The sequence below is a fragment of the Capricornis sumatraensis genome, chromosome 11 (assembly GCF_032405125.1).
Source record: "Capricornis sumatraensis isolate serow.1 chromosome 11, serow.2, whole genome shotgun sequence".
NCBI lineage: Eukaryota > Metazoa > Chordata > Mammalia > Artiodactyla > Bovidae > Capricornis > Capricornis sumatraensis.
Genome location: NC_091079.1, coordinates 49,893,355 through 49,920,571, shown reverse-complemented (window position 1 = coordinate 49,920,571; position 27,217 = coordinate 49,893,355). Strand labels below are relative to the sequence as shown.

At 46.0% G+C, this 27,217-nt stretch overlaps 1 protein-coding gene across 1 annotated transcript; it reads right to left on the bottom strand.

Moving 5' to 3' along the window:
• Positions 1-3,329: 3,329 nt before the first annotated feature.
• Positions 3,330-26,915, bottom strand: VXN (vexin). The gene is made up of 6 exons (XM_068984155.1): positions 26,846-26,915; positions 21,819-21,874; positions 12,969-13,119; positions 8,796-8,857; positions 5,831-5,922; positions 3,330-3,513 (listed from the first exon to the last, which is right to left on the bottom strand). The coding sequence occupies exons 1-6, from the start codon at positions 26,913-26,915 to the stop codon at positions 3,330-3,332; spliced, it is 615 nt and encodes a 204-aa protein (XP_068840256.1).
• Positions 26,916-27,217: the final 302 nt, after the last annotated feature.

Below are 27,217 nucleotides of genomic sequence, written 5' to 3'. Positions count from 1 at the left end.
CTGCTGGAAGGGTGGCATTAGGTGATGGGTGTTTTTACCTAATGCGGGGTCAGGGAGCTGGCCGGTTTAGGTCAGGGGGGATCATGGCAACGGTTGCTGTGGGGCTTAGTCAGTTCTGGAGATGACTGGGGGGCAGGGCTCTGCATCTGTGGCCTTGGTACTAGGCCGTACACCTGTGATCTTGGCCGAGGGCTCCACACGCAGATATGAGTCTTGTTCCACATCCAAAGTGACCTCCCCCTCCACTGTATTTTTCCAGGCATGTGGCCTGGTCTGCAGTATGAACTCTCTCTCCCCCTGTACCGTGGCCATGCCTTCACCACAAACCTCTCTTTTAAGAGGCTGATGTTCTTAAAAGAAAGAGAAAACTAAAATGCTATCCTAATCCCTAGGAGAGTTCTTTTCATCTGTGCTTTTCCGTGCGTGTCCGAGGTCTCTGCCAACTTAGAGACAGCATGTCTCATGATTCCTTTTCCAATCAGACTTTGGCTGTGGCTGCCTTTCCTACCCACTGCCCATCTGCCTGCTCTAGGGGCCGGGTGGGGGAGGGGCTGCCACAGAGAGCGCACAAGTAAGAACCGAAGTATGTGACTGGACTTGGTCCTAACACAGGCTATTTTATTACCCTAAATGTCTTGGAATCCCTGTTGCCTCTGGCTCCAGAGGTCTCCAGGCTCCAGCATTCCCGGACAGCCATCTGGAGCCAGGCTGGGCGTTCTCTGGCAAGTGGCAGTGACGTGAGTCAAGGGGGTGGTCTCCAGGAAGGCCCCCAGGAGGTGGGCACAGAGCGATGGCCACTGGGCCCCCTGGGGTTTGTGGTGGGGACTGGCGGCAGCATTTCAGCGAGGCGAGTGAACCCTGAGAGCCCAGGTCAGGCCAGGCCAGGGCTGGGCAGAAATGAGCCTGGTGCTGACTGCTGGGCAGGGCTGTAATATTAAAACCAGACATTGTCTCTGGATGGAAAGAGCATGCTGGGTCCTTTCTTGCAATCCTTTTCATTTAGGTAAAGGAGCAATGAGGTCCAAATACATAATTCTTTCCTTTTGTGAAAGCCCACTCCCATCCAGTGAAGAAGCCCCAGGCATACTTTTGTGGGCATTTATTAATGTCACAAACAAAGTACACTTTATTATTATTTGAATTGGCCAATGAAAATGTTCTACACAAGGCAAACACTTCATGAAATTTTTAAATGAAAAATAAATAAGCTCCATCCTACATACATCTCCAGCTGCCACATATAAATAGAGGACATCAGTTGTAAAGTAAATAAGTTAAATAGTTGTAGGATAGTCTGACAGGTCCAGTGTGAATCACCTGTTCCCTCCCTATCTTTGTTCCAGGCCCCTTCATCTGTTCACTGTAAGAATAGTACACAGTCCACTGTGGCCCTTACTGAAAGAGCCCTTGATGTCCACATCTCCAGGTTATGTTCTGTTGGGAGAACTGGGTGTTCAGTCTAAAACAACAGTTGAAGAGCAGAGGTCAGCAAAGTGAAAGCCCAGGCCTCTTTTGCCATGTCGTCTTACCTATCACCTGGAGATATGGAAGCAGGTAGTTCCCAGAGCAAAAAGCAACACGTGCCCATGAAACAGCTGCATGTGAATAACTGTTGTGTCTGAGACCAGTGATGTTGACAAAAGTTTCCTTTGTGCTAAGAAATGGCAATTTCCAACCTGGTCTCAGACTAAATTTCACCATGGAGTCGCTAGTTTTGTTAAATGAGTTGGGTTGGTTTAAGCTTCTGAATTAGAAAACAAACCTTCTGGAAGCAGACTTGAGGCCACAGATGACAAATATACAAGGCACATCCCATTAATCAGCTCCACAGGCAGACATTACCAATTGATCACTACATTCCTTCATCTCAGATTGCAGCCCCACACAGCACTCCACGCAGCCTGTGCCAGTCATCAGCATTTGAGATGAAGTTTATTTACTATTCTTGGATCTTCTCTATGTTCTGAATATTCTGTAGAAAGGAGTAGGTACAGCATAGGCATTGAACCCGTGATGCCAGCTATGGGTTGGGTGCCTTCAGACTTGTCATTTAACTGCTTTAAAGCTGTGTCTACTAAATGGGGAAGGCCACCTACTCAGAGTTGATAGGAAGATTGGGATAATGTACGTGAAGTGCTCAGAATCGCACCTAGCACACAGTAGGCATATAATAAATGGTAGCTGTCATAATCATGTTATTGTTTTAAGGCTATTGACATTGATAATAGAACTGATGATTTTCCACTAAAAGAAGGAAAGCATGATATTATATATTAGGTTGAACCCTATGAAATTGATAATTATTTTCAACCTACAAAAACAAGAATCTCTTCTTGTTCAGTGTTACACATAATGATGCGTTTCATTTATATCATGTACTTGTTCTAACTTTGTCAAACTGCTTCCTTCAAACACTGCCCCCAGAGACATATTCTTAAATCAGCTGCTAAAATAAGCAAAGCAAGCAGTCTAGTACAGAGGATGAAGACCTGTATTTAGTATCTGGTATCTAGTTCCATACCCTCTTAAGGCCTCAGCTTTCCCATCTGTAGACTGGGAATACTTGTGCTTTCTTTAACAGGAATTTTGTGAATGTAAGAGGTGATGGATGGGAGAACACTTTTAAAAGCTAAAATAATCATACCCAAGCAAGGTGTTATTAATTCCACTAGACTGTGCCATTTCAGAAAAGATTAGCATTCAAAATTTTAAATCATGTTTTTCTATAGAAAAATCACATGTAAAAGAATAGAGAATTCATGCAATCATGCCAAATGATCATCAAAACTGATCTTGACGATACCCTCAAGATATTAGATATTAGAACTACTAAGTAAATACATAAAGCGCTTTGTCACTAAAAATCATACCTCATCAAGATGAAATAAATACAGTAACAGGAACAGTGAGAACCAGTGTGTTTACAAGTGCCTCAAATATCAAACTCTTCCATTTATACCAGAAATTAGAACAACTCCCAAGAAAGACTGAGGAATTGTCTGCTTGATTCCTTGGAGGTCTTTAAAATGAGTTGGGAAAGTGGGTTTGATTTTGGTGCCATTTTACTTAAACATAGGGATATAAACTTGATGACCTCCCAAAGTCACTTTGAGACCAACGGCTTTATCGATTCGAAGAAGGGAACAGTTTCCTTTTGCCTTCGAGGGAGGTTCTGTCCCATGTCCTCAGCCAGGATGATGGGTTAGTATTGGAGGGTGATGGCACATGGGCCAGCTACTAGCAGAGGTGAGTATGTGGCTCAGTTCCGATCCGGAAGTTTCCTCCCCTTGTGCAGTGAACTGGGGCCAGTGCAGGGGTGGGTGTCATCTTTAGTCAGCCTCGAAGGCGCTGTTGGTAGCTCCCACATACTCAGACTTCTTCTTGTGCCTTGTCCACATTTTCCGGAGGATGCTGGGCATGCCGCAGGGAGCACTTCCTGTTAGCGGGAGGGAGGCTTCTGCTCCCTGGGGGAGGGTTGGAAATTCTTCAGTCATCTTCTTGAGGTGTCTGGATCTACAGAAAAGCCGAGGTGGGCAGGGAGAGTGGTCATTCTGCTGAGCCTGTTAACTGTTGCCCCCCGACAAGTGTAGCTGGAGCCCCTGGTCCTCCTGGGCCCTTATGACCTGTGACCACGTGGAAGGTCACTGTGGGCCTCACGCAGGAATGACACCCCTCACCCTACCCTAGGGGGTCCTTGCATGCAGAAGGGAAGGAGGTGGACCTGGGACCACCGGCACATGGATCTTAAGTTCTGCTCTTGTTCCAAACTCTACTCTCCCACCCCTGCCCCACCCCTGCCCCACCCCTCAACCTGAACGATTTTGCTGGAAAGGTCAGACGTCACCAAGCGTCAGCTCTTGAAAGTGAATCAGCCCTGGGGCTTAATCTGGCTCCCACTTACTGTATGACCTCAGTGACTTGACCTCGGCCACCCTCAGTTTCCTCACGTGTAGAATGGAGATAATTTTACCTAACTCTTGGGGGTTTTGTGAGGAGGGAAATAAGACTATATAAAGCATCCGGCATGTTGTTGACCTCAATAAACATTCATTTTCCTCCTCACTTGCTCTCCTTTAGTGAAAGAAGTGGCCTTTGTTTTCTTTTCTATAGCCAGGGTCCAGGGAAAAAATGACATGAGAATATCTACACTCAGGGACAAAGGGGCCATTTAGAAGAATGCTTTGCAGTAGAGGCAAACGGCTCATTTCTTGAGGGGGTTCATGTTTGCTGTTTGCTGCAGCCGTCAGCAGCAGCCTTACCTGCTCAGAACAACTTGCTACCAGAACTTAATGCAATTGAAACTATACTTTGGGGACTTCTCTGGTGGTCCAGTGGCTAAGACCCTGTGCTTCCAATGCAGCGCCTGTGGGTTCTATCCCTGGTTGGGGAACCAAACTCCCACATGCCTTGAGGTGTGGCAAAAAAAGAGAAAGAAATCATACTTTTTTCTCATCACATCTCAATATGTCGATTAATTGGTTTTTATTGTTTGTTCTAGACTGCATTCTTTCATCTAAAAGGGCTTCACACTGGCCTGGTCCTCCTTTAACTCCCTCAGCTTTTAAGGTGTGCACCCCTTGGGCTGATATGATAGCCCATGGTCCCTCATCTGTGAGCATGTCACATGTCCCCAGGCATGTGTCATTCCCATTCGCGTTCCTGAAAAATGATGCAATCATTGGTGCAAGGTCTCCACACATTATCTCATCCAGTTCTCACAATAACCCCTCGAGAGGTTATAATCATCCCCATTTTTTGGTTTTGTTTTTAAAGAAATGAGGACACAGAGGTCTGAATAACTTGTCTGAAGTCACAGCAAGTCAGCAGCAGTGCCAGCCACACAGGCAGAACTGAGTCAAGAGCCCACACTCTTTGTCATCCCTGAAGCCACTTTCCTGCTCCCTCCAAGTCTGGAGGATTGTAGTGGGGGTGTGGCTATCTTCTTAGTGTTCCACTGAAGGCAGTGGGGTGGTCCTTGGGGGTGTGGGTATTGCTCCGGCTCTTCTAGCTGCTGGTTCATGAGCAGAGTTGATAGTAACGTTGTTGTTGTAGTTTTGTCACTCAATCTTGTCCACTCTCGTGGCCCCATGGACTACAGCCCGCCAGGCTCCTCTGTCCATGGGCCTGCCCAGGCAAGAATACTGGAGTAGGTTGCCACTTCCTTCTCCAGGGGATCTTTCTAATCCAGATATCGAATCCTTGTCTCCTGCATTGGCCGGCGGATTCTTTACCACTCAGTCACCAGGGAAACCTTAATAGTAACATGCAGGTCATAAATTTGGTTTGAAACCTTTGTATCTTATGTACTTTTTACCTGGGCAGGGGCCCTGAACCTAATGTGTGAGGCATTTCAGGAGCCTCTGCGTATGGCCTGTGATTGTGTGTGTGTGTGTGTGTGTGTGTGTGTGTTAGTCACTCAGTTGTGTTGGACTCTTTGAGACCCCATGGACTGTGGCCCACCAGGATTCTCTGTCCATGGGATTCTCCAGGCAAAAATACTGGCATGGGTTGCCAGTTCCTCCTCCATGCCCTGTGATTAATTTACTTAATTAACCAAAATTCCTCCCAAATGACACTTCTCCAGGTCTAAAGAGTGGCGGTAATAAAGTAGAAACCATCAAAAACACTTGAGCTTAATCCTAGTGAAATAGTCAACGAAGTGCTACAGAGACCCGGGATTATAGCCCTCATTAGAAGGTCGTTTATGGCTGGCAGGGATTTTGTTATAGCATCTCTCCGGGATCTGTCAGCCAGGCCACCTGTTACTCTTCTGCCCAGGACGGGAGCAGGTGGGGAACCCCTGGGAGCTTGCTGGAGGCACAGCACTTACCCTCTGGTCAGCGCAGCTACATTCTCCGAGCCTGGGGCTGCTGCCTCCAGGACCGTGGGGGCTTTCACGGAGATCCGGGCCACTGGAGGCATCTGGGTTGTGAGAAGGGAGAGTGAGGTTGTTGCCCTGTCCCCAGTTCCCACACTGGCTGGAGCCATTGGCAAGGGCATTGATTGGCTAAGCTGCTGAACTGGCATCAACCTAGGGCAATGGACCTCACTCTGCCATGGGCCCTAGGCTTCCCTAGGGGGGCATTCAATGCAGCACTGGACCCACCCTCGCTTCTGACCCAGTAGGTCTGATGTTGGCCTGAGAAGTTGCCTTTCTAACAAGTTCTCAACTGCTGCTGGTCCCCAGACCCCACTTTGGGAACCACTCACCTAGAGAAATGTGAAAGTGAGCAACTTATTCCAGCCTGAGGCCTCTGTCCCCCTAGTTTCCCCATGATCTGTGTCCACTTTGTTGTCAAATCCTGCAGGTTCTCACTTGGAAATGTGGCCAAGAGCAGTGACATTCTCCTCCACTGAGCCTCAGGGCCAGTCACCCCGGGACAGGATCTCCTTGTTTCCCACCAGACCTGCCCCACACCCCAGGCCCCTCCCAGATTCGCAGGGTCTCCCCACTGAGGGCGGACTGAGTCAGCTCTGTCCCCTGCTTCATGCATGTGTGCTTAGTAGCTCTTTCATGTCTGACTCTCTTGTTACCCCATGGACTGCAACCTGCCAGGCTCCTCTGTACATGGGATTTTTCAAGCAAAAATACTGGAGTGGGTTGCCATTTCCTTCTGCAGGGGATCTTCCTGACTGAGGGATGGAACCTGAGTCTCCTGCATTGCAGGCAGATTTTTTTATCTGCTGCTCTTTAAGGCTCCTCAAAACAGGACTCCCCCTTATCTGCTTCTGTTCCCCCTACATGTCCCAGCGGGGCTGGTCCTGCCTCTTCTGGTGCTCACCCACAAATCTGCATCCTCACCCAACCTTTCCTTCACTCTCTGGACTGAGCCTCATCTCTGCCTGCCCTTCAAGGCCACTTTCTCCAAGAAGTCTTCCCTTAGGGTGGTGCCCAAGTTGACTTCTCTGCGTCGCTTGTCCTCACAGCACTGAATCCCTGTGTGTCATGTTTTGGCAACCCACCAACTCCGTGTCTTTACGCTTCTGTTTCCTCTGCTTGTGCAGTCTCCCCAGGAATGGATTGGCCTGGATCAGGGTCTGGGACTTAACCCTTTGCTGGCTCTCCTCTTAAAGGAGGTGGTGAGTGCTCAAGAAACATGTTCTGAGTTGAGAAGGAACTGGGGGCCTGAGCAGGGCCAGGTCCAGAGTTTGTTCAGTCAGTGGATCTCCCCTTTGCTCCTCCACCCCAAGCCCCAGGGAAGGCTTAAGGTCACTACATTCCTGGAATTGCTGGAAAATTCCAGGTCAAGGACACCAGGATCCACCTTCCCCTGCTCTCCGGCCTGGCCCAGGGTTGTGGGCAGAGCCACTGTGCCACCTTGTGGCCTCTTGGGAGCTGTCCCTCTGGTCGTGCCAGTGGCCAGAAAATCACTTCTTCCCCCTCTGTCCTCCATCCTGTTTCCTCCAGCGCATATCAGTGTCCAATCAGATTTGACTGTGTGGGCTCTGAATTGCTCTTCCCACCCTGGGATAGTGGGCCTCTGAAGAGCTGCAGGACCCTAGCCCCAGAGTCTCAGGCCCAGAGGAAAGGGTCAGTCATGCTGCCGCTTTGCCCTCTTGCTGCCCCTCTGTTGTGGTTACATCTCCATCACCACCCTGTCCCATCCCCTCTCTCTCTGACTTCCCGACTGCAGCTACCTCTCCAAGGGTGGGGGCAAGTTAATCCAACGTGATGGACTGCCCTCTTCCCCTTAGCCAGGGCTCACTGAGGGCAGTGGTTCAAGCTGTCAAGCCTGACAACCTTCACTTTGTGGCAACAGCCAAACCACCCTGGGTTGCCCCTGGGTACCGGGTTGAGGCAGGGAGCTCTTGATTGTCCCATCGCTGCCCTTTGGGCGATTTTCCTAATATAGGGATGACCCAAATGAAATAATTGAATTAGATTTCCTGTCCATACCAGGAGCAAAGCACTCACATCTCTGCCCAGTCTGTTCCATAAAGACGAGCAGATGGCTGAGACATTCTCTCCAGTCTGTTCTAGTTTTCATGATGCATGAGTCTTGAGATCTGATGCCCACAGAGTCCAGGACGCCCAAGCTGACCTCTCCTTCAGCCACCACTTCACCCTTTCTCTGCTGACCCTGAGGGTACCCACGTTCCTGCCCGGAAGATGATGAGGGAGATGTGTTTTCACAGGGTGACGCTGAGCTAGACCCAGACACGCACTATGTGATCCCCCTTCAGGAAAGGACAAGCCATCCAACTAGGGGTGGGTGCGCCGCAGGGGGCTTTTGGCTTCTTCAGGTGTCCTTGGCCGCCACGAGCCACCTCGCCCGAGGTCACCCTCTCCTGGGCAGCCCGCATACCATGACAGAGCCAGGGGAAAATATAAAACCTTGGTCAATTGGAGCCATCTCGGGCAACGCCAGTGGACGACACTTGCCTCAGTGCTCCCAGGGGAGGCGGTTCAGGGTTCCCTCTGAGATGATGGTGTTTTGTGCTTTCACTGAACTCGAGACCTTTGCATCTCTTTACCCCTATAGCTGCCTCTGGGAATTGGCCAGGCACCTCCACCCAGCGGGGACTTACCACAGAAACTGCTTCCCCCACCCTGTGTGAGATGTCTGCTAGGTAATACCTTCTGTTTGCCTAAGAGCTGAATATATGGCAAGAAAGAGAGCAGCAGCCAGTGGTGTACCGCTAGTTGAGAGGCTTTAGGAACAACGAACCCTCAGCTGCACTTTTCTAATAATCCCCAGGCCTGGAACAAAGGACACTTGTTCTCCCTTCATGGCACAGATAGGGCGAGATGTTTAAAGCCTGGAAGATACAGCTAACCAGGCTAGATTACTTACCAAAGCTTTGCCATATGTTCGATTCCCACACAGATTTGCTGATTTGGGTTCTGACGTCCCCACTGCAAAGTTGAACGGAGGGGATGTTACTCGGTTGTGCTCTTCTGGTTCTGCATCAATTATATTGTTAGCGAATCAAATCACAAATGTAGGAATTTCTAAGGGCCTTTTTACTGAGTGGCAAACTAGGGTCAGGATTGGGGCGACTGTCGAGCGGGTCATCTGCATTAAATGAGACAATGTTTATGTGTCTTATACTCAGCACATCGCCCGACACAGTAAATATTCAAAAATATTTACTGGTACTCTTCAGGGGGCTAGAACTAAGATTTAACAAGATCACATGTGTGAAGGTGTTCAGTACAGGGTCTGCCTGTAGTAGGTCCCCAGAGGACGTGCCTTTAGCTCTTCCTTCCTTCCTAGGGAGTCATATCACATGACATTATCAGGAGTTAACTCTTTACAGCTGGGATGAATCATTTAACCTGCGCTCTTGAATGCATCTCTGTGAAAATGAGCCTTCCTCATAACGTGGGAGGATTGGAGGTTATCAGTGTCCTGAGACACTGGCCTGAGATGTATAAGTGGGAGCCTTCTTTCTGTGCCTTCATTTCTGAGGCCCGTGCTTCTGGGAATCCAGGTGTTGAGCTGAGTAGCTAGTGATGGGCACGAGGGAAGCTGGCCTTTGATGGAGTCCCTCCTGGGGCAGATGTTCCTGGCAGAGCCCCATTCTATCAGACTATAGCATAGAGAACACGCCCATGACCCCAAGGAAAACATCTCAATGCCAATAAAATGTAGTCACAGGCTACCAAGATCAGACCACGATGCGTCATGCTCTGGCATAAGTGATGACAGCAGCGTGTATTTTTCAGTATTTACTGAGTCAGGTGCTGTGCTGAGTGTAGGACACATGAACATCATCTCATTTAATCCTCACTACAATCCTCACTCCTCCTCCAATGTGCTGTGCTCAGTCATGTCTGACTCTTTGTGACTCCATGGACTGTTAGACTGTAGCTCGCCAGCCTCGTCTGTCCATGAGATTCTCCAGGCAAGAATACCGGAGTGGGTTGCCATTTCCTCCTCCAGGGGAATCTTCCTGACCCAGGGATTGAACCCTCATCTCCTGCCTCTCCTGCATTGCAGGTGGATTCTTTGCCACTAAGCTACTGGGGACGTCCTTACAGGCAGACATAATGATAGGTGAGGAAATGCAGTCTTTAAAGATGCACAGCAATCATGATGAAGCTGGGTGAGGATGACTTAGGGAATGGCAAGCTGACCTCTTTGGTTGTCTTGCAGGGCTAGGGAAACTTGACCGAGGGAACCTGTAACCCATTCTGGGAGGAGTTTTTCAGGCAGAGAGACTCAGCGAGGGCAATCTACAGAACAGTGTCAGGGAAAGTCCAGGGTATAACAGAATATAATGAGTGGTCACAGCTCAGGGTTGTTCTGTGTATGGATTGGCGGGGACAGGAGTGTCACAGGAGGTGGCCCTGGAGAGGGAGCAGAGAACTGGGTCCTGCAGGGCCTTGGGTGTGGCCTGGAGGGCGGCTGGGGATGAGAGGACACAGTGTTTAATGCAGAGGGATAACAGATTCTGCTGTAGAAGGACCCTCCAGCAGCCTTGTGGAGGGAGAGGGCCTGGTAGCTGAGGACCAAGGTTGGCTGCTACACACCAGGGATGAAGGAAGTCTCACCCAGGTAGCCTGAGGTTGGTACCAAGAAGAGACGAGACCTATGTAGAAGCTGACATTGTCAGTGGTTGGTAATGTGGGGTAGGGGTGGGGGAGGACGAGATGGGAGGTTGGGGTCAATACCCCAGCGATTTGCTGGGAAGATGGATAGTGATCCCAGCTGAGAAAGGAAGAGAGGTTTAAAGGTGGAAGACAATCACGTTTGAGCAAGTTGATTGTGAGACGTCCGAGGCCACCTTGGTGGAGAGGTTCCACCAGCCCAGGAGGTGGGGTGTCCCCTTTCCTGGGCACCTAAGGTTCACCTGCTCAAGGCTGCAGGCTGAGAGGGTTTCTCAGCTGGGCCTCTGCCTTCAGAGTCCTGCTATGTCTAAGCTTCCTCAGGGCATATTTCTGCTACATGAGAAGGCTGCAAACCCAGGAGCCTTCTCCTGTAGCTCAGGAGAGAACTAGGTCTCCAGATGTCAGATCCCCAAAACACATGTCCTTCTTACAGAAGGATGGCAGACTTGTGCCTGAGGCCGGTGCCCAGCCTTTCCGAGGGAGAGCACTGGGGCCTGGCTTTGACTCAGACACCCTCCCTCCCTCTCACCCTACCCTGGAATCTGTCAGATTGTGGGAGCTGAGGGAGTTGAATCCATGCCCAGCTCAGTCTTTTTTTTTTAACCTGACTCGCACATTCCCTGCATGAGCTGACTGTCACATGTCGGGCAGAGTCTCCTCATTTCATAACTTAGTGTTCTCTCCTCCAGTCCAGGCTTCCACAGGCTGCTTAGGGAGAAAAGGAGCCCCTGAAACTAGACAGTTGGAAGACATTATTCTCTGGAGGGGAAGAGGCAATTAGCTGGGAAACCAGGAGACCTGAGATTTAATCTCAGTTCTGTTGCTAATGAGCAGTGTGACCTGCCGTAGGTCAGCTCGTTTCCATTTCCTCTCCTGTAGATCCACAGGGGGCGCTTGCAGAAATCTGTGGGCCTCCACCTTCAGGGTCCAATAGAATCACTGGGGAGCAAGCATTTTAAGACAGATGGCTGAACCCACCCCAGAATTTGACTAAACGGGTCTTGGGTGGGACCCAAAATTTGCATTTCAAGCAAGTTCTCAGGTGATTCTGCTGTTCCTGGGACACCCCTTTGAGAACCACCCATCAGATTATCTCTAAATCCTTGGTCATCAATATGTTGTCTTGGGTCAACATTGGCAGCATCATCTGGAAGCTTATTAGAAACAAAATCTGGGGCCCTACTCAGTCCTGAATTAGGCTCTGTATAAAAACAAGATTCCCAGGTGATTCTCTGGTATATTAAAGTTTGAACAACATGGCTGTAAATTCATTTTATGATTTTATGGAGAAGGTATTCTTTTTTTCTACAAACAGGCACCCATCCACCCACCCACTTATATATAGACAGAGAAAAAAAAATTATCTCCTCTTAATTTGCAAGGCAGATTGTGGTTTCCCTCATGCTTTCATTTTCTGTAAAAAAGATATATATGTAATCACTTAACTAGAGAATATAGCTTGATTTATGGGTTCTCATACTTAGGCTCGTAAAAACAGGATCAGTGTGTTTGTGACCAAAGAAACTTTAGAGATCTAGTCTAAGATCTATGAAGGAGGAAAGAGGGAAGATGGTTGGATGAAAAGCCATACTTGGTGGAGTCTAATTTCAGTTCTTGTAAAATACAAACTAGTTGACACTCCAAAGCTTTGAAAAGGACGTCCAAGACTTTTTGAGTATTTATGGAGTTAGAAATATGAATAACTATAGGCTGTGGGCATAACAGAAATAAACTAAACCAGGAATTAAAGGCAAAACACAATCAAGACTTCAGCAAGCTAGACACAGATTCCTATTTGACTGCTGGAGTGGGAACCATTTTTAAAAATAGTGTGGAAGGTAAGACTCTTTCCAACTTTCAAAACAAATTTGTCTCTAAATTCTTTTTATAAATTGTTGAAATAGTTCAAGCCATTCAAATTTAAAATAGTGGGATTTTAAGATGGCAGTTGATGAGTCTGTATAATTTCACACACACACATACAGCATAATGCTGTATGAAGTAAGTTTCTTTTACCTCATGAGTCGTGTCTACACCGGTTTCCTCTGCCCCAGAATAGAGTGATTTTTATCTCCTCCTGAATCCCACAGGACTGCCTCTGGAGCTAGGTGGTAGACGAGAGCATCTTTGCTCATCAGGCAGACCCAGAAGCCAGTGGTTTAAGGCAGAAGGTGTTTTGTGGTGCGGCGGTGAGTGGGGCCGAGAGCAGGTGCGTTCAGAGCGGGACCAGCATGCACTGCGGAAGGCCGCGGCCTTACCCCAGCCACAGGTGCACCGCTCACCTGGCCTGATGGAGGACCGCGCCGTGGTGGGAGCAAAGCCAAGCCAGGACGCAGACACCGTGGCGGCCGCTCTAAGTGGGTCACTGCCCCTCAGGGAGGTCCCACGGACCGCAGAGCCGGGATGCACCTACCAGGCCTGGCGGGAGTCTTGGCGGGATGGGGACCCTGCAGCCGCGGGTTCTGGAAGCGGCCCGACCTGCGGCCCTCACCGTCGCGGCGGTCGGTGCGGTGCGGCAACAGCTCCAGGGGCCGAGGCGCGTAGAGGTCCGACTCGATCACGACCTGAGGGGAGGAGGAAGGACCTGAGTCACCAAACCTGGGACCTTGTGCCAACACGGAGCTGCTGGAGCTGTTGTGGGGAGCAGTGACAAAACCTGGGGGAGACTGGCCGGAGACAGTGAGCCGTTGTATTGAACTCCAGCAAGTCGAGGGGTACCACGGAGCAGGAAGATGAGGCTTCTGAGGGTTCCCCACCAGCTGTCCCTTCAAAGAGTCAGAAGCCTGGGCCATCAGGCCCCCAGTAGAGGCCGGCTCCCTGCCTCAGAGCCAAATATGGTTTAACAACAGGACAGGAATATTTTGGCCACCTGATGGAAAGAGCTGACTCATTGGAAAAGACTCTTGGGAAAGATTGAGGGCAGGACGAGAAGGGGGCGGCAGAGGATGAGATGGTTGGATGGCATCACCCACTCAGTGGACATGAGTCTGAGCAAATTCCAGGAGACAGGGAAGGACAGGGCAGCCTGGCATGCTGCAGTCCACAGGGTTGCAAAGAGTCGAACGCGACTGAGGGACTGAACCACAAAAACAACAATTTGAAATGGGGATGGCTCTGGAAATTGGGGTCTTGCAGCCTTTGCATCTCAGTGGGAGCCCTTGTTCATGTAGACCGTGGCTTTTTGGATGCTCCATCAGAGAGACTGAGGGAGAGGACTTGGGCCCCACCTGACACCCTGGTTGTAAAAAGAAAGAAGCTGTTGGCAAGTGGAGCCGGCATGGTTCCTGGATACTCACACTTCCTCCACGTTGCAGAATGCCTGTGTCAGGTGGAGCTGTGACATGAATTTCAGTGACTTGTGGCTGACAAGTGGAAATTCTGGCAAGTTAGAATAGAGCGCTACATGCTGAAGTGTTTTCACTAATGATCACCTGCTGAATAGTTGTTTGGGGAAAAGTAAGAAGAATACCACTTTTATCAGGGTCCACCGAGATGGGCCTTTAAAATTAAAATAAAAATATTTAAATTATTGAGATAATTTAAATGTAAAACTTTGAGATAAATAGTGCTATATTTTATCTTAATTTGGGGGTGAGGTGATAAAGGGAATCTTGACAGCTTTTGGGTCTTATCTTGCCTATCTTTTATATATAGCTGCAAATGACAGTGGGCTCATTCAGTCCCGTGAAGCAGGTTAGAACCTCCAGCATTACACAGCAGCCTCTCTGAAGTTTGGATTCACTCTTTCTCTTGCTCACTTGCTTCTTCCTTGCACAGACATACTGAGAGGGCACGTTTGTGTTAGATCCTGGCACGGGGTGTATCTTAGTGAGGTGGACCTATCTCAGCCCTTACAGTCCAGGCTTTGATGAATTCTCCTCTGTTGTCTGCAAAAAGCAATTGTGGTTGAAGCTGAAGCAAATAAGACTGAATTTTAAATATTATAATGTGATATTTTATCTTAGTGGAGGAAATTTGGACCTTTAATAAATATCAGGCCAGTAGGGAAAGTGGATTCATGACCACACTTCTCATACCAAAATGAGCATCAGACAGGTCAAAGATGAATGTTAAAAAAACAAAAAACTAACACAAGAGTATGGTCCAGTATAGCATTTTTTACAGATGATAGGGAATTATCCCTGTGTACATAAAACTCTTGCCAATCAATAAAGAAAAAAACAATAGAAAAATGGGGCCAGAAACCAGCTGGCAATTGATAATAGACATACCAGTGGCCAGTAAATATGAAAGGTGCTGGACAACCATAATTAAATGTAAATTAAAACAAAGTTGTCTTTTCTCCTATCAGATTGTTAATGATGAAGAAGATGAATCTCCATTTGGGGTCATGCAAACAGGCGTTCAGACCCCAGGTCTGGTACTTTGAGACTACATGCGATGGGGTCATTCTCTGGATCATCCTTGCTGGTTGGGGCACAGTCACTGCTGGTCGTTCACAGAGATTTCAAGAACACAGCAGGCTCTTCCCTCATGCTGTCCGTTTCCTTACCAGTGAGGAAGGGGAGCTATCATTCTTTGCTTCCATTTATCACAAATAGTCCTTTGCTTAGAAAATTAATTTATCCCCAATTTAGTCATATCTGGCTTAGGAAATTAAATCTTCTCAGGCCCATTTTGGGAACTAGACTCATTTATTTTATGCCTTTGGAGAAAGCTGATGATAATTCAGGACCACTTAAAACTAGGTCCCTTTCTCCTCTAGACACTGCTGGAAGTGGGGTTTTTCCCTAATAATTTTAAATATTCTTTTCCACCTTGGCTTTATTGAGGCATAATTGACACATATAGTTGTATATGTTTGAGGGGTACAGTATGTTGAGTTGACATGTGTATAAACTGCTAAATGATTAGAAGGGAGGTGTTTCTGCTGGATTTCTAGCAAGACTTTTCTAGCAAGCTGGATTTCCAGCAAGCCTGGGGCAGCACTCACGGACCCTACAGAAGCAATGGGTCCCCCCCGAGTGTGGACTTCCAGGTCAAACAGGAGAGATGTGAGCCCTGTTACTGGCATTAAGACCTTTGACTGTCGACCTCTCGTCACAGGTATTTTAGATTTTACTTTCCTTCTCCCAGCATTCCTCTAATGAGGAGTAAAAACTGGTGTGTTTTCCAACCCATTTTGTAGAAGGAGGAAGTAAGGACATGAAAGCCTGTGAAGTCCAGGGGGCAGCCTAGCATTTCCTTCTCAGAAAAGGATTCCCATGGCTGATTCATGTTGATGTATGGCAAAAACCATCATAATATTGTAGCGTAAGTATCCTCCAATTAAAATGATTTAATTGGATTCTTTACCATCTGAGCCACCAGGGAAGCCCCAGAATACTGAAGTGGCTAGCCTATCCCTTCTCCAGGGGATCTTCCCCGCCCAGGAATTGAACCAGGGTCTTCTGCATTGCAGGTGGATTCTTTACCAGCTGAGCTACCAGGGAAGCCCAAAATAAATAAATTAATTTTAAAAAAGTTCCCTTTGAAGAACAAGAAAGGCCTGCTTTGCAGTCCCTTCTCTGCACTGTGGAGGGGAGAGGGGGAGAAGGAAGGGGGAGGGAGAGAATGCAGAGGCTTCAGCTATTGGGAAGGGAGCCCCGCTGGATGCAAGTTTCCTGGGGTGGGGATGAGGCTGGGTTCTTCCCAGGTCACAACCTAGGGCCCTGGCCCTCAGCAGGTTATCTTCTTGGCCCTGAAGGATGCCAACACAGCAAAGGAAAGAGGAGAGGCCTCACCTCAGGAGATTTCCCTTTCTCAGCTGGCCTTGTGCTTGTGTCTCACGCCACACAGTCTGGGAGGCTCTGAGAGGCCTCGGGACAGTGTGTTAGGCCCATGCCAGGGAATGGACAGCTGGTTCTGAAGGCTCCCAACAGTCTGGGTTATTCTCTGGTCTAAAGGACCCAATTTAAGTTCCTTGCTGCCTCTAGTTTTAGAACAAACCGATCTGAGAGCACGATGTTTAGCGATCTGAGCACAGGGGTGAGACTGGGGAAGGGGCGAAGGGGAGACCAGTGTTTAATGTTGGGTTTTCCTTTCTGAGGTTAGAGAATTGCCTGTTGAAAGTAGACAATGAACTCATGTAACAGCTATAATCTGGTAAGTTGATGCTTCTTGGATTGGCTCATGTCAGAGACCTTGGGGGCAGGTAGGGAGTCATAAAGACAGGTGGGACCTAGATGATGGAGGATCATCATCATTAGGGGCTGATAGGATCAATAACCAAGCTCTAGCTCAACTTTCTAATTTTATACACAGGGAGGGTGAGGCCAAGGGGAGCCCTGTGTCTTCAAGGTTCAGACCATGGTTTCATGAGTCTTAAGGGAGTGCTGACATCCAGGTAAGAATTTTCAAGCGCAAATTGTTTGCATGGTGCATTTTGAAAAAATCAGATCACCAGAAAGAAAAATCAGATCCGCCCTTCTCCACAAGATTGAAATCTGGGGCGAAAGTGACATTTGCAGTCTTATTCTTCCATCTTTCCTGTGGTGGTGCCACTGCTTACTATGAAGAGGCTGTGAATCTTGGTGCCAGTGGCTCCACTGAACTGAGAGGCCTGATTGACCCATGCTTTAGTGTAAATCTATTCCTTTAAGCTACTCTTATGTTGTCTATAGCATCAAGGATAATCAGAATGTCAATTGTTGTTGTTGTTCATTCACTAAGTCGTGTCCAACTTTTTGTGACCCCATGGACTGTAGCTTGCCAGGCTTCCCTGTCCTTCATCATTTCCCAGAGTTTGCTGAAACTCATGTCCATTGAGTCGGTGATGCTATCCCACCATCTCATCCTCTGCTTTTGCCGTCAATCTTTCCCAACATCAGAGTCAATAACATTGCCTAAGAATCAGAGGGGGTGCAGGGGAGAAAACTACCAAAACTGTCTAGAGAAGGGAGAGTGTGTGACTATAGAAGAAGATGTTAATTACGAGTGGTCCACAGAGGGAGAAACTGCGGCACTAAGAATGAGTCAGAGAGGAAAGAGATATTTGTAAAGGAAGAAAACTGACATGGTATGGTATAGCCCAAGGGGTGAGACTAGATGCGAATAAGAATTTCAGGGAAAAGTCGTAAATGCTGGTATGTAAGAGCAATTGCAAAAGACCTTTCCTGTCTTTTCTAATTTGAATGTATGGCTGAATGTGAGTTTTATGAGCAGAGGATGAGTCAGGCAGTTAAGGGAAATCAGAAATTCAGAGGAGAGCTCAAAGGCCAGAGAGTGTTATTAAGCTGTCTTACCTGTAGGAAGATTGCATATTTGAAGACAAGATCCTAACTTCTGTTTTATTTGATTTTAAATCAAAAGCAATTTTTTATATGTATTCATATACTTGAGTCATTTTTTTCTCAAAGTAATAATATTTTAGAGAGGGAGAGTCATAAACTATAAACATAGCAGTCTTTCTCAGAACTTTCTATTCCCAGGAAAGCTGAGAGCTTGGTTCTGTGGAGTTTTGATGTTGTTTAGTCGCTAAGTCATATCCAGCTCTTTGTGACCCCATGGACTGCAGCACACCAGGCTCCCTTGTCCTGCATTGTCACCTGGAGTTTGCTCAGATTCAAGTCCATTGTTATAGAGCCTGGCTGAAGTCAACTGGATGTTCCAGGAGGCAGTGCTCCATGTTTTGGGGGCTTCCTGTACCTCATGCCCGTGTGGCTTCACCTCTACCGTGGAGAGTTGTCTCCTTTGTTTAGGTTCTGAATCCCTTGAGAAATTTCTTCCCTAGGACCCTATATACCTCCTAAAAAGTATGATTTAGTTTCCATTTTATCATCACAGTTCTGTCCTTATAAAGCTAGTAGACATTGGTATAAGCAGTGATTCAGACACAAACATTGTTTACGGACAGGAATTCAAGGCAAGAACTTGGTTGAGAACCAAACATTCCTAATTCCCAAAGGATCTTCCCTGAGTCATGAATCCAGAGTCCAGATATTTCTTAATTTACAATGGAGTTACGTCCTGATAAAAACCCCCAAAATATCATAAGTCGAAATGCATTTTATACAACTAATCTGCCAGACATCACAGCTGAGCCTGCCTTAAATGTGCTTAGAATACTTATATCAACCTCCGCAAAATCATCTCGCACAGCCTATTTTATAATTAAGTATTGAATGTCTCGTGTTATTGGTTGAATGCTGTACTGGAAGTGAGAAACAGAATGGTTGTCTGGATGTAGAATGGCTGTAAGTATATCCTGTTTATCCTTGTGATTGTGTGGCTGGTGGAAGGCTGTGGCTTGCTACACTGCCCAGTGTCACAAGAAAGTATTTTGTACCATGTATCGCTAGCCTAGGAAATAATCAAAATTCAAAATTTCAAGTATGGTTTCCGAATGCATTTCATTTTGGCACCATAGTAAAGACAGCAGTCATGAAAGTCAAGACATCATACGTCGGGGACCATCTGTAATGCCAAACTTGAATCTGTTCTCAAAGTCAGAATTACCTACAGACAACCCCTCCCTTTTCCATTTTTTGGGACACCTGCTGCTTCTTGAAACTCAGGAGCTCTGAACTTCCCTGGTAATCCAGGGGTTAAGAATCTACCTGCCAATGCAGGGGACATGGGTTTGATCCCTGTTCCAGGAAGATTCCACATGCCATGGGGCAACCAAGCTTGGGCACCACAACTACTGAGGCCTGAGGGCCTAGAGCACATGCTCTGCAAGAAGAGAAGCCACTACAACGAGAAGCACATGCACCTCAACTAGAGAGTAGCCCCTGCTCGCTGCAAGGAGAGAAAACCCGTGTGCAGCAGTGAAGGCCCAGTGTAACCAAAAATACATAAATAAATAATTTTATTTAAAAAGAGCACTTTTCTTTCTAGATTGTGGGCTTAACTTTTTAGGGATCATGAGAAATAAGAATTCTTGCCTTACAACAAAAAAACCCCATCAAAAGCCCTTTCTTTCTTAATATATAAAAATATTCTCAAAGGTCATTTTAAAAAGGGACATACAAGTAACAGAAAAGTGAGCAAAAGACATGTCTTTTAACTCATAGGGGAAAATATAAAAATCTATGAAAAATGATGTTAATAATTAAAGAAATGCAAATTAAAATAGTTTCACCTATCAGATTGTCAAAGAATAACAACATCGATGCATATAGTATTGGTTTAGCTGTTGTGGTAAAAGTACTTTAGAACAGTTGCTAGGAATTTAGCAATGGCTATAAATCCCATGGACAGAGGAGCCTGGTAGGCTACAGTCTATGGGGTCGCAAAGAGTCAGACACAACTGAGCGACTTCACTTCACTTCACTTCATAAAATTTTTTCAGTGTTTCTATCCTTTGAGCATTTTCTTTCTTTTTAAAAATTGACATACAGCATTGTGTAAATTTAAGTATAAGGTGTTGGTTTGATGACCCAGCATTTTCATATCTATGAATTTACCCTCAAAAACATTTGCAGAAGAGCATAAAAATACATTCAAGAATATTTCTTGTGGCACTATTTTAGTGGAAAAATGTGGAAACCCCGTTTATTGATAATTTGGTTAAATAATCTAGAAAACTTCAGATTAGGATTGAGTGAAAAATTATAGTACATTCATACAATGTCATACAGCCTCTAAAAAGAGTGGGGAAGGTCTGTATGTGATAATTGGTATGTAAAGATTTTAAAATTTATTTAGTGAAAAAAGTAAATTGCAAAACAATATATTATTGAGCAATAAAGCGTGATAACTGTATATTGTTATATGAGAAATTTTCACTTACAAATACTAGTGTTTATTGAATGCTCAGTATGTGTCAGATTTGGACTGAGAACTTGAAAGAAAGTGAAAGTGTTAGTCACTCAGTCGTGTCCAACTCTTTGTGACCCTCTGAACTGTAACTCTGTCCATGGGATTCTCCAAGCAAGAATACTGGAGAGAGTTCCCATTCTCTTCTCCAGGGTATCTCCCCAACCCAGGGATTGAACCCCAGTCTCCTATATTGCAGGCAGATTCTTTTACTGTCTGAGTCACCAGGAAAGCCTGAGGACTTCATGTGTATTAAATCATTTGTTCCTTCTAATAGTTCTTGGGACATATTCTCCCATTATCCCCATTTTAATGTTAACAAAGTCAAGTCCCAGAGTGGTGGGGCTGTTTGCTAGAAATGGATAGAACTGAGATTTAAAACTAGGAAGTGGATAAGAACCAGGTAGTTTGACTCTAATCTACATACCTAACCACGGTGTTCTTCAGCTTCTCAGGATTTTTCTGATACTATATTTTACATCTTTTTAGTGTTTGAAATTTTGTAATGGGAACATACTGCTTTAGAAATTTAAAAAGTAATAAAAGTATATAAAACAATGACTGAAACCTAATCTCATTTCCAGGACACTTAAAAAGTTATTGTTTTTGTTTTTTTTAAATGGAGAATAGGATTTTAAAAATTGAGATCCTTAGAAAATCAAAATGGTGTTCTACAAAAAAATTGTGATAGAAATAGAAACTCCAGTATAACCAAGAGGGAACAATTAGCCCTGAAAATAAATCTTTTTAAGTACAAAGATGTATTGAAAGCTTTTGTAAAGAAATCTGTAAGTAAAATGAGAAATTCACAGGCTCTAAAGACATGTAAACTAATTTTAAGGTAATGCATGTACTTATTAAAGTAGCAAAAAATAATACCAAAATGTGAAAGCCAAATGTCGGTGAGGTCGGAGGTAAATGGAATAGCATTGTTGGGAGCCTGGCAGTTGTTCAGAATTCCTGGTAATATGGGACAAAACTGTAAGCAGAAAGCCTCTTTTAAAAATCACTGTTAGATTGTCCATTTTAGCACAGTAGTAGGAAGGCCAATGATGGGTGGGTGAAACTCTTCTTTTACTTGTTAATTCTACTTTGAGCCCTATGCATCACAGGATTAATCCCCAATAGTATTTTGTACAAATAAATTTATTGCACTGCTATTTATAATAGTGAAAAAATGGAATATTACAAATGCTAACAATAGGGGAACACCTAGATCAGGGATGCTGTACCCAATCATGGATTCTGTTTAAGAAAAGAAAATGTATATGTAAAACAAAAACTATCTGATGCAAAAGTGAGTCCAGTTCAGAGCTTTTTGTTGTCTGGTTGACATTTGTCAGTTGTTTTGATTAAGTGGACAATGGACAACACAGCAGCAACCTGGGCTACAGAAAACCTTTCTGGTTGTTAAGAGCGTGGATGGAGTGGGGCATGTGAAGAAGCTAGACATTGCTTTTTAAATGAAAGTCAACAAAAAGGATCAAAACTGAAGTTTTCTTACATTCTTGGTTAAGAGATGTTGAGAGCTTTTGACTCTTCTTCTGGCTGGACTGGTCACTGCAAAGAGAGAGAAAGGAATTGTTTTAGAGAACACCTGTGAGGCTGAGAGCTTCCTTGGTGGCTTAGCTGGTGAAGAATCCACCTCCAATGAGGGAGACCTGGGTTTGATCTCTGGGTTGGCCTGGAGAATTCCACGGACTGTATAGTCCATGGGGTCACAAAGAGTCAGACACAACTGAACGACTTTCATTTCCTATTTCCTGAGGCTGATGCAGCTACAGTAGCAATACTTAGAGGGTTTGTACCTGGAGTGGCACAGGGCACAGGAGAGGGGGGATGGGAAGAAGAGAAGGATGCAACTGCAATTTTAGATGTTCCTTGATCAAATGCACCAAAGTTCAGAGCAGTACTAGTCATGATAGCCCAAAGGTGAGTCATTAACAAATGGATAAACTCAATGTGGCACAGACATACAATGAACTATCATTCAGCCTTAAAAAAAAGAAAGAAATTCTGAAACTTGCTCTAACATGGATGAACGTCGGACTGGAGGAAGGATGGAATGGAGAGTTATTGTTTCATGACTACAGAGCATCAGTTTGAGAAGATGAAAAAATTCAGGAAACAGACAGTGGTGATGTTTGGACAACAATGTGAATGTACTTAATGTTGCAGAACTGAACACTTAAAAATGGTTAAATGATAAAGTTTTTATAATGTACATTTTACCACAATGAAACAACTCAGAGTCAATTAGCCATAGAAAGTTCCTTGGTTGGGAAAAGGTGTGTATTTGGTTGGAAGTGGAAATACCCGGGCATCTCTTTTGCACATTGATGTTGAGTGACTTAGAAGTGAAATCCTGCCATGTCATTACCCTGCCTGGAATGGAAATGACTTCTTGTCAGAGGTCAGGTAAGAGCTCAGGTGAGAGCTCTGTTGGTGTTTTCTGAAGAGTGAGGGCAGCCCTGAAGCCAGGAGAGCAGGGCACTCGTTGAGCCAGGGGTCTCTACTCCTTTCACTTCAGTGTGAATCCCAACTTGACCACTTGCCAGTTCTGTGACCATGGGTCAGTGACTCATCCTCACTCCCTGTCCTCATCTGGAAGATGGGTGTGGAATTCAGAACCACCTCTGAGGGCTGTGTGCTGGCATGCTCAGTCGTGTCTAACTCTTTGAGACCCCAGGACTATAGTCCTAAGGCTCCTCTGTCTATGGAATTCTCCGGGCAAGAATACTGGAGTGGGTTGCCATTTCCTCCTCCAGGGGTTCTTCCCATCCCAGGGACTGAACCTGCTGCATTGGCAGGGGAATTCTTTATCCCCGAGCCACCTGGGAAGCACCTCCAAGGGCTGCAGTGAGGATTAAATGGACTAATCTTTATCAAGTCCTTAGCCTGGTGCCTGGCAGAGTGAGTTCCCAGGCTTCAGTGGTAGTTATTAAGATTCTCTTTCTCTGCAAGGTAAGGGCAGGTGGAAGGAGACTGTATATCCATCAGGAGTTCTCTTTCTGGAATTTTCTCCATTTCCTCCTGCCAGTTCCCCTTGCCAACTCTGCTCCACTGTTGTTTATCCCCAAGAGAATTATTCTGAAGGCCGTTCACCCTAGAATTAAACCCACTAGTGTGCTTCAGGAAATAAGTTCTGGTATAACTTCTTGGTAAAACCACAGATTTTTATCTTTTACGTTTACTGTGAATTGTGCCTGTGAAATCTTTCCCTTAAAGGGCTCCCCTTCTCTCTGGGAAGTGAAAATACACACTTGTCCTCAGTTACAGACTTGGTCTCTGTATTGTGCCTTTTAACTACTTAAACACTGTAACACTTGCTGTTGCCATATTTTTGTAAGAAATTAAGATGGCTCAGCTAAAAAAATCGTAGATTTAGGTTGAACCCAGTGTGTGTGTGTGGAGAAGGCAATGGGACCCCACTCCAATACTCTTGCCTGGAAAATCCCATGGACGGAGGAGCCTGGTGGGCTGCAGTCCATGGGGTCGCGAAGAGTCGGACACGACTGAGCAACTTCACTTTTAATTTTCACTTTCATGCATTGGAGAAGGAAGTAGCAACCCACTCCAGTGTTCTTGCCTGGAGAATCCCAGGGACAGGGGAGCCTGATGGACTGCCGTCTCTGGGGTCGCACAGAGTCGGACATAACTGAAGTGACTTAGCAGCAGCAGCAGCAGCAGTGTGTGTGTGTGTGTTGGAAAGAGGGATATAATACAGTCATAGGTGTGATAATGGCTCACATTGGTCTTTGGTATGTGATGGACAGCTTCTTTCCTTCTCTTATTCGCTTCTCATAACAACTCTGTGGGGTTGGGTCTCTTCATTAACTCTATTTCATAGGTAGATACTGAGGGTTAGGGTTACACAGTTGGGGTAGTGGAACACAGCCTCTGCCTCTGAAATTTTGCTCTGTGAATGTTTTGTTCATTGCACGTTGAATATAGTAAACAGGAGCATTTGGGAAAGGACACACCAGGGAGAACTATAACCCTTGTTAGAGAAAATCAAACCAACCTGTATTTCTGCAGGCAGGGAAGGTGGGAAGGGGATGAAGAGTTACGAATCTATCTGATAAGCAGTGACTTAGGAAGACCTGGCAGGCACCGTGTTCTCCCACTGAGAGCCTGAGGCTCTGGAGAAGGTGAGAGGAGGCAAATCAAGGTGTAGGAAGAAGCAGGCTTCTTCCACTGACAGTCTAATATAAAACTGTAAATATCCCTTTCCCAGACAACAGCTTCCTGAGCAGTGACATGACCATGAATACTGATGACTGGTTTAATACCTGGAGGTGGCCGTGAATAAAAATGGCAAGAAAGAAATTCAGGGTTGAGTATTTATCTTTGACTAAGCATAGTCATTGCTGTAAATCTGGAATAAAGAGAGAAACTACATTGTAAGTGAAGCATTGGGTTGGCCAAAAAGTTTGTTCGGGTTTTTCCATAGCATCGTATGGAAAAATTCCCTGAATGAACTTTCTGGCCAACCCAATATTTAATGGTGCTTACTACCTGCCAGGCACTGTTCTAGATGCTTTACATGTCTTCTATATCTCAATTCCCACACACACCCCCCCACAATAACCTCAGGAAATAAGTTCTAGTTCTTCCTTTTTTATAAGATTGGAAACTCGGGCCCAGAGAGGTTGAGTGCCTGTCCAAGGTCACACAGCACACAAGTGGTGGTGGGTCTCTTGATGAGCCTGCTAAGCAAATGGATTCAAAGGCCCTGTTTTGAATGACTGTCTTCAGGTGAAGTATGACCTTCCTCCTGAATTGTATAAGTTTTTGATTTAAAAGGGCCATTCAGCTTTGAGGATTTTCTCCCTTAAAATTTTTTTAAATGGAAAACATTTATAGAAAATAGGCATTTTAGCATTTTTGTATTTGCTTTCAATTTATTTTCTCCTCATGCAAAAGAAATAGCAAACGAGAGGGCAGGTTTGGTCTCCTTTTTACCTACCTCTAATTCTACTTTCCTCCCTCTCCAGAGCTACTAATCTCACTAACTTGGTGTCTTTCTGGCCTGTGGTTTTTTTTTAATGCTTTTCTCTAGATATGTGTGTATAAACAATATATAGTACTGTTTCATATTTCCAAATTTAACAATCTTTAGCCTGCTTTATTTCCCTTTCAATGTTATGCTTTCAAGTTATTCATTTCTGTAAATAAAAACAGAAATCACTCTGTAAGTGATGTATTTTATGGTGCTTCCTACCTGCTGGGTACTATTCTAGATGCTTTATATGTTTTGTTTATATCTCCATTTCCCCCCATATTAACCTTGGGAGATGAGTTCTAGTTCTTCCTTCTGTACGAGATTGGAAACTCAGGCCCAGAGAGGTTAGGTGTGGACCTGTGTCCACACACAGGGACCAGTTCATCCCTGCTGACTGCTGTGAGGTCTTCCAGAGTCTGGTGACACCACCTTTAACCCCTTCCCCTCTTCAAGAACATGTAGGCTGCTTTCAGTTTTGCCCTGTGAGCATCCATGTATATTTACAGGACTGGAACTGCTGGGTCAGAGGGTCACCTTTGACTTTTCAGGTACCTTCCAAAATCTCCAGACAGTCCCAACTTCAGCACATGGGCAGACTCCCCGGTTCTTTTTCCTTCCCCACTAACTGGCAATAAATGTCTAAAGCTGAATTTATGTTCTGCTGGTTGTCTCTCTGTGGCCAGGCTGGGTCCCTCCCTGCTCCCCAGCAGTGGCCCTGTTGATGGCTGATATGGGAAGAAGAAAGGAGTTGTTTGAACAGAGGGGTCACTGCACCAGCAGACATTCTGCCCTTTTCATTCAGTCTGACAGTGAGACCCAGGGCTAAGCCGGGGTCCCGGGCTCTCCCAGCAAGACAGGGAGAGCGCAGGGGCAGCAGAACAGAGAGCCGTCATGCAGGTGGGGCGAGGGAAGTGTCCAGGGCCACAGAACCCTGCCTGGGACTGGACACCGTTCCCCTCGGAGCAGCAGGGCTTTTACAAAGTCACACCCTCTGGCAGTGCCAGTTCCAGGTTAAGTTTGGGTGCACGGCCCTGGGGTCTGTGCAGAGGCCAGCCTGGGTCAGGGCATTCTTGGACCACTTCATTGGATCACTGCTAGCAGGCTCCCTCCTCCTGTTTCACTGCACAGTGAGAAATCATACTTTAGAGCCAGCTGTTTCTCAATTCGGAACCCTCTTGTTCCCTGGAGAAGAGTCTCTCTCCAGCTGCCCCGGGAATTTTATTTTCATCCCTGTTTCCTACCTAACACAATGGTTAACTGTCAGTTTTACTCAGCATATTGGGTTTTGCCAGTATCGAATTCAGTGTTTAACTGCCCTCCTTTCCCCCTTGATGGATTGTTTCTCAATGACCGTTGTGCGTCCATGCCCCCTCCCCTTTTCAGAAACACCCACAAACACCATCACAACAGAAGCCATCCAACCTCAGAGACCTGAGGGTAAACGTAGTAAAACAGCACGTGCCTGTCTTTTACCCTCTGACCGAAACAGCCACATTAAGGAAACAGTCAAGGGCAATTTTACTCACCCTTGGAAGGAATCACGGTGGTGAAAACTTCTATATTTTCATCACTGCAGCTGTAAATCTGATGCATCATTTCAGCCTTCTTTCCCCAAAAGTGCCCGGGGATGGGAGGCCTCTCTCTGAACCCCTAGTTGCGAGGTCTCCTAATCCGATCTGGCTCGGGGATCATTGTGCAGTTCACAAAAGACAGGCTGGTGCTGTGATCTCATTTCATTCCAGAGTCTTCACTGCAACATTTTCTAATCCCATCTGTCTTTTTTTTTTTTTTTTTTTATGAATCCTATTATTGCAAACCTTTGATGGAGCCTAGTGCTTCAGTCCCCTCCCAGCCAGGATGTATTTAACATCTTTATTTTGCCGTGCCTGCTGCAGTGG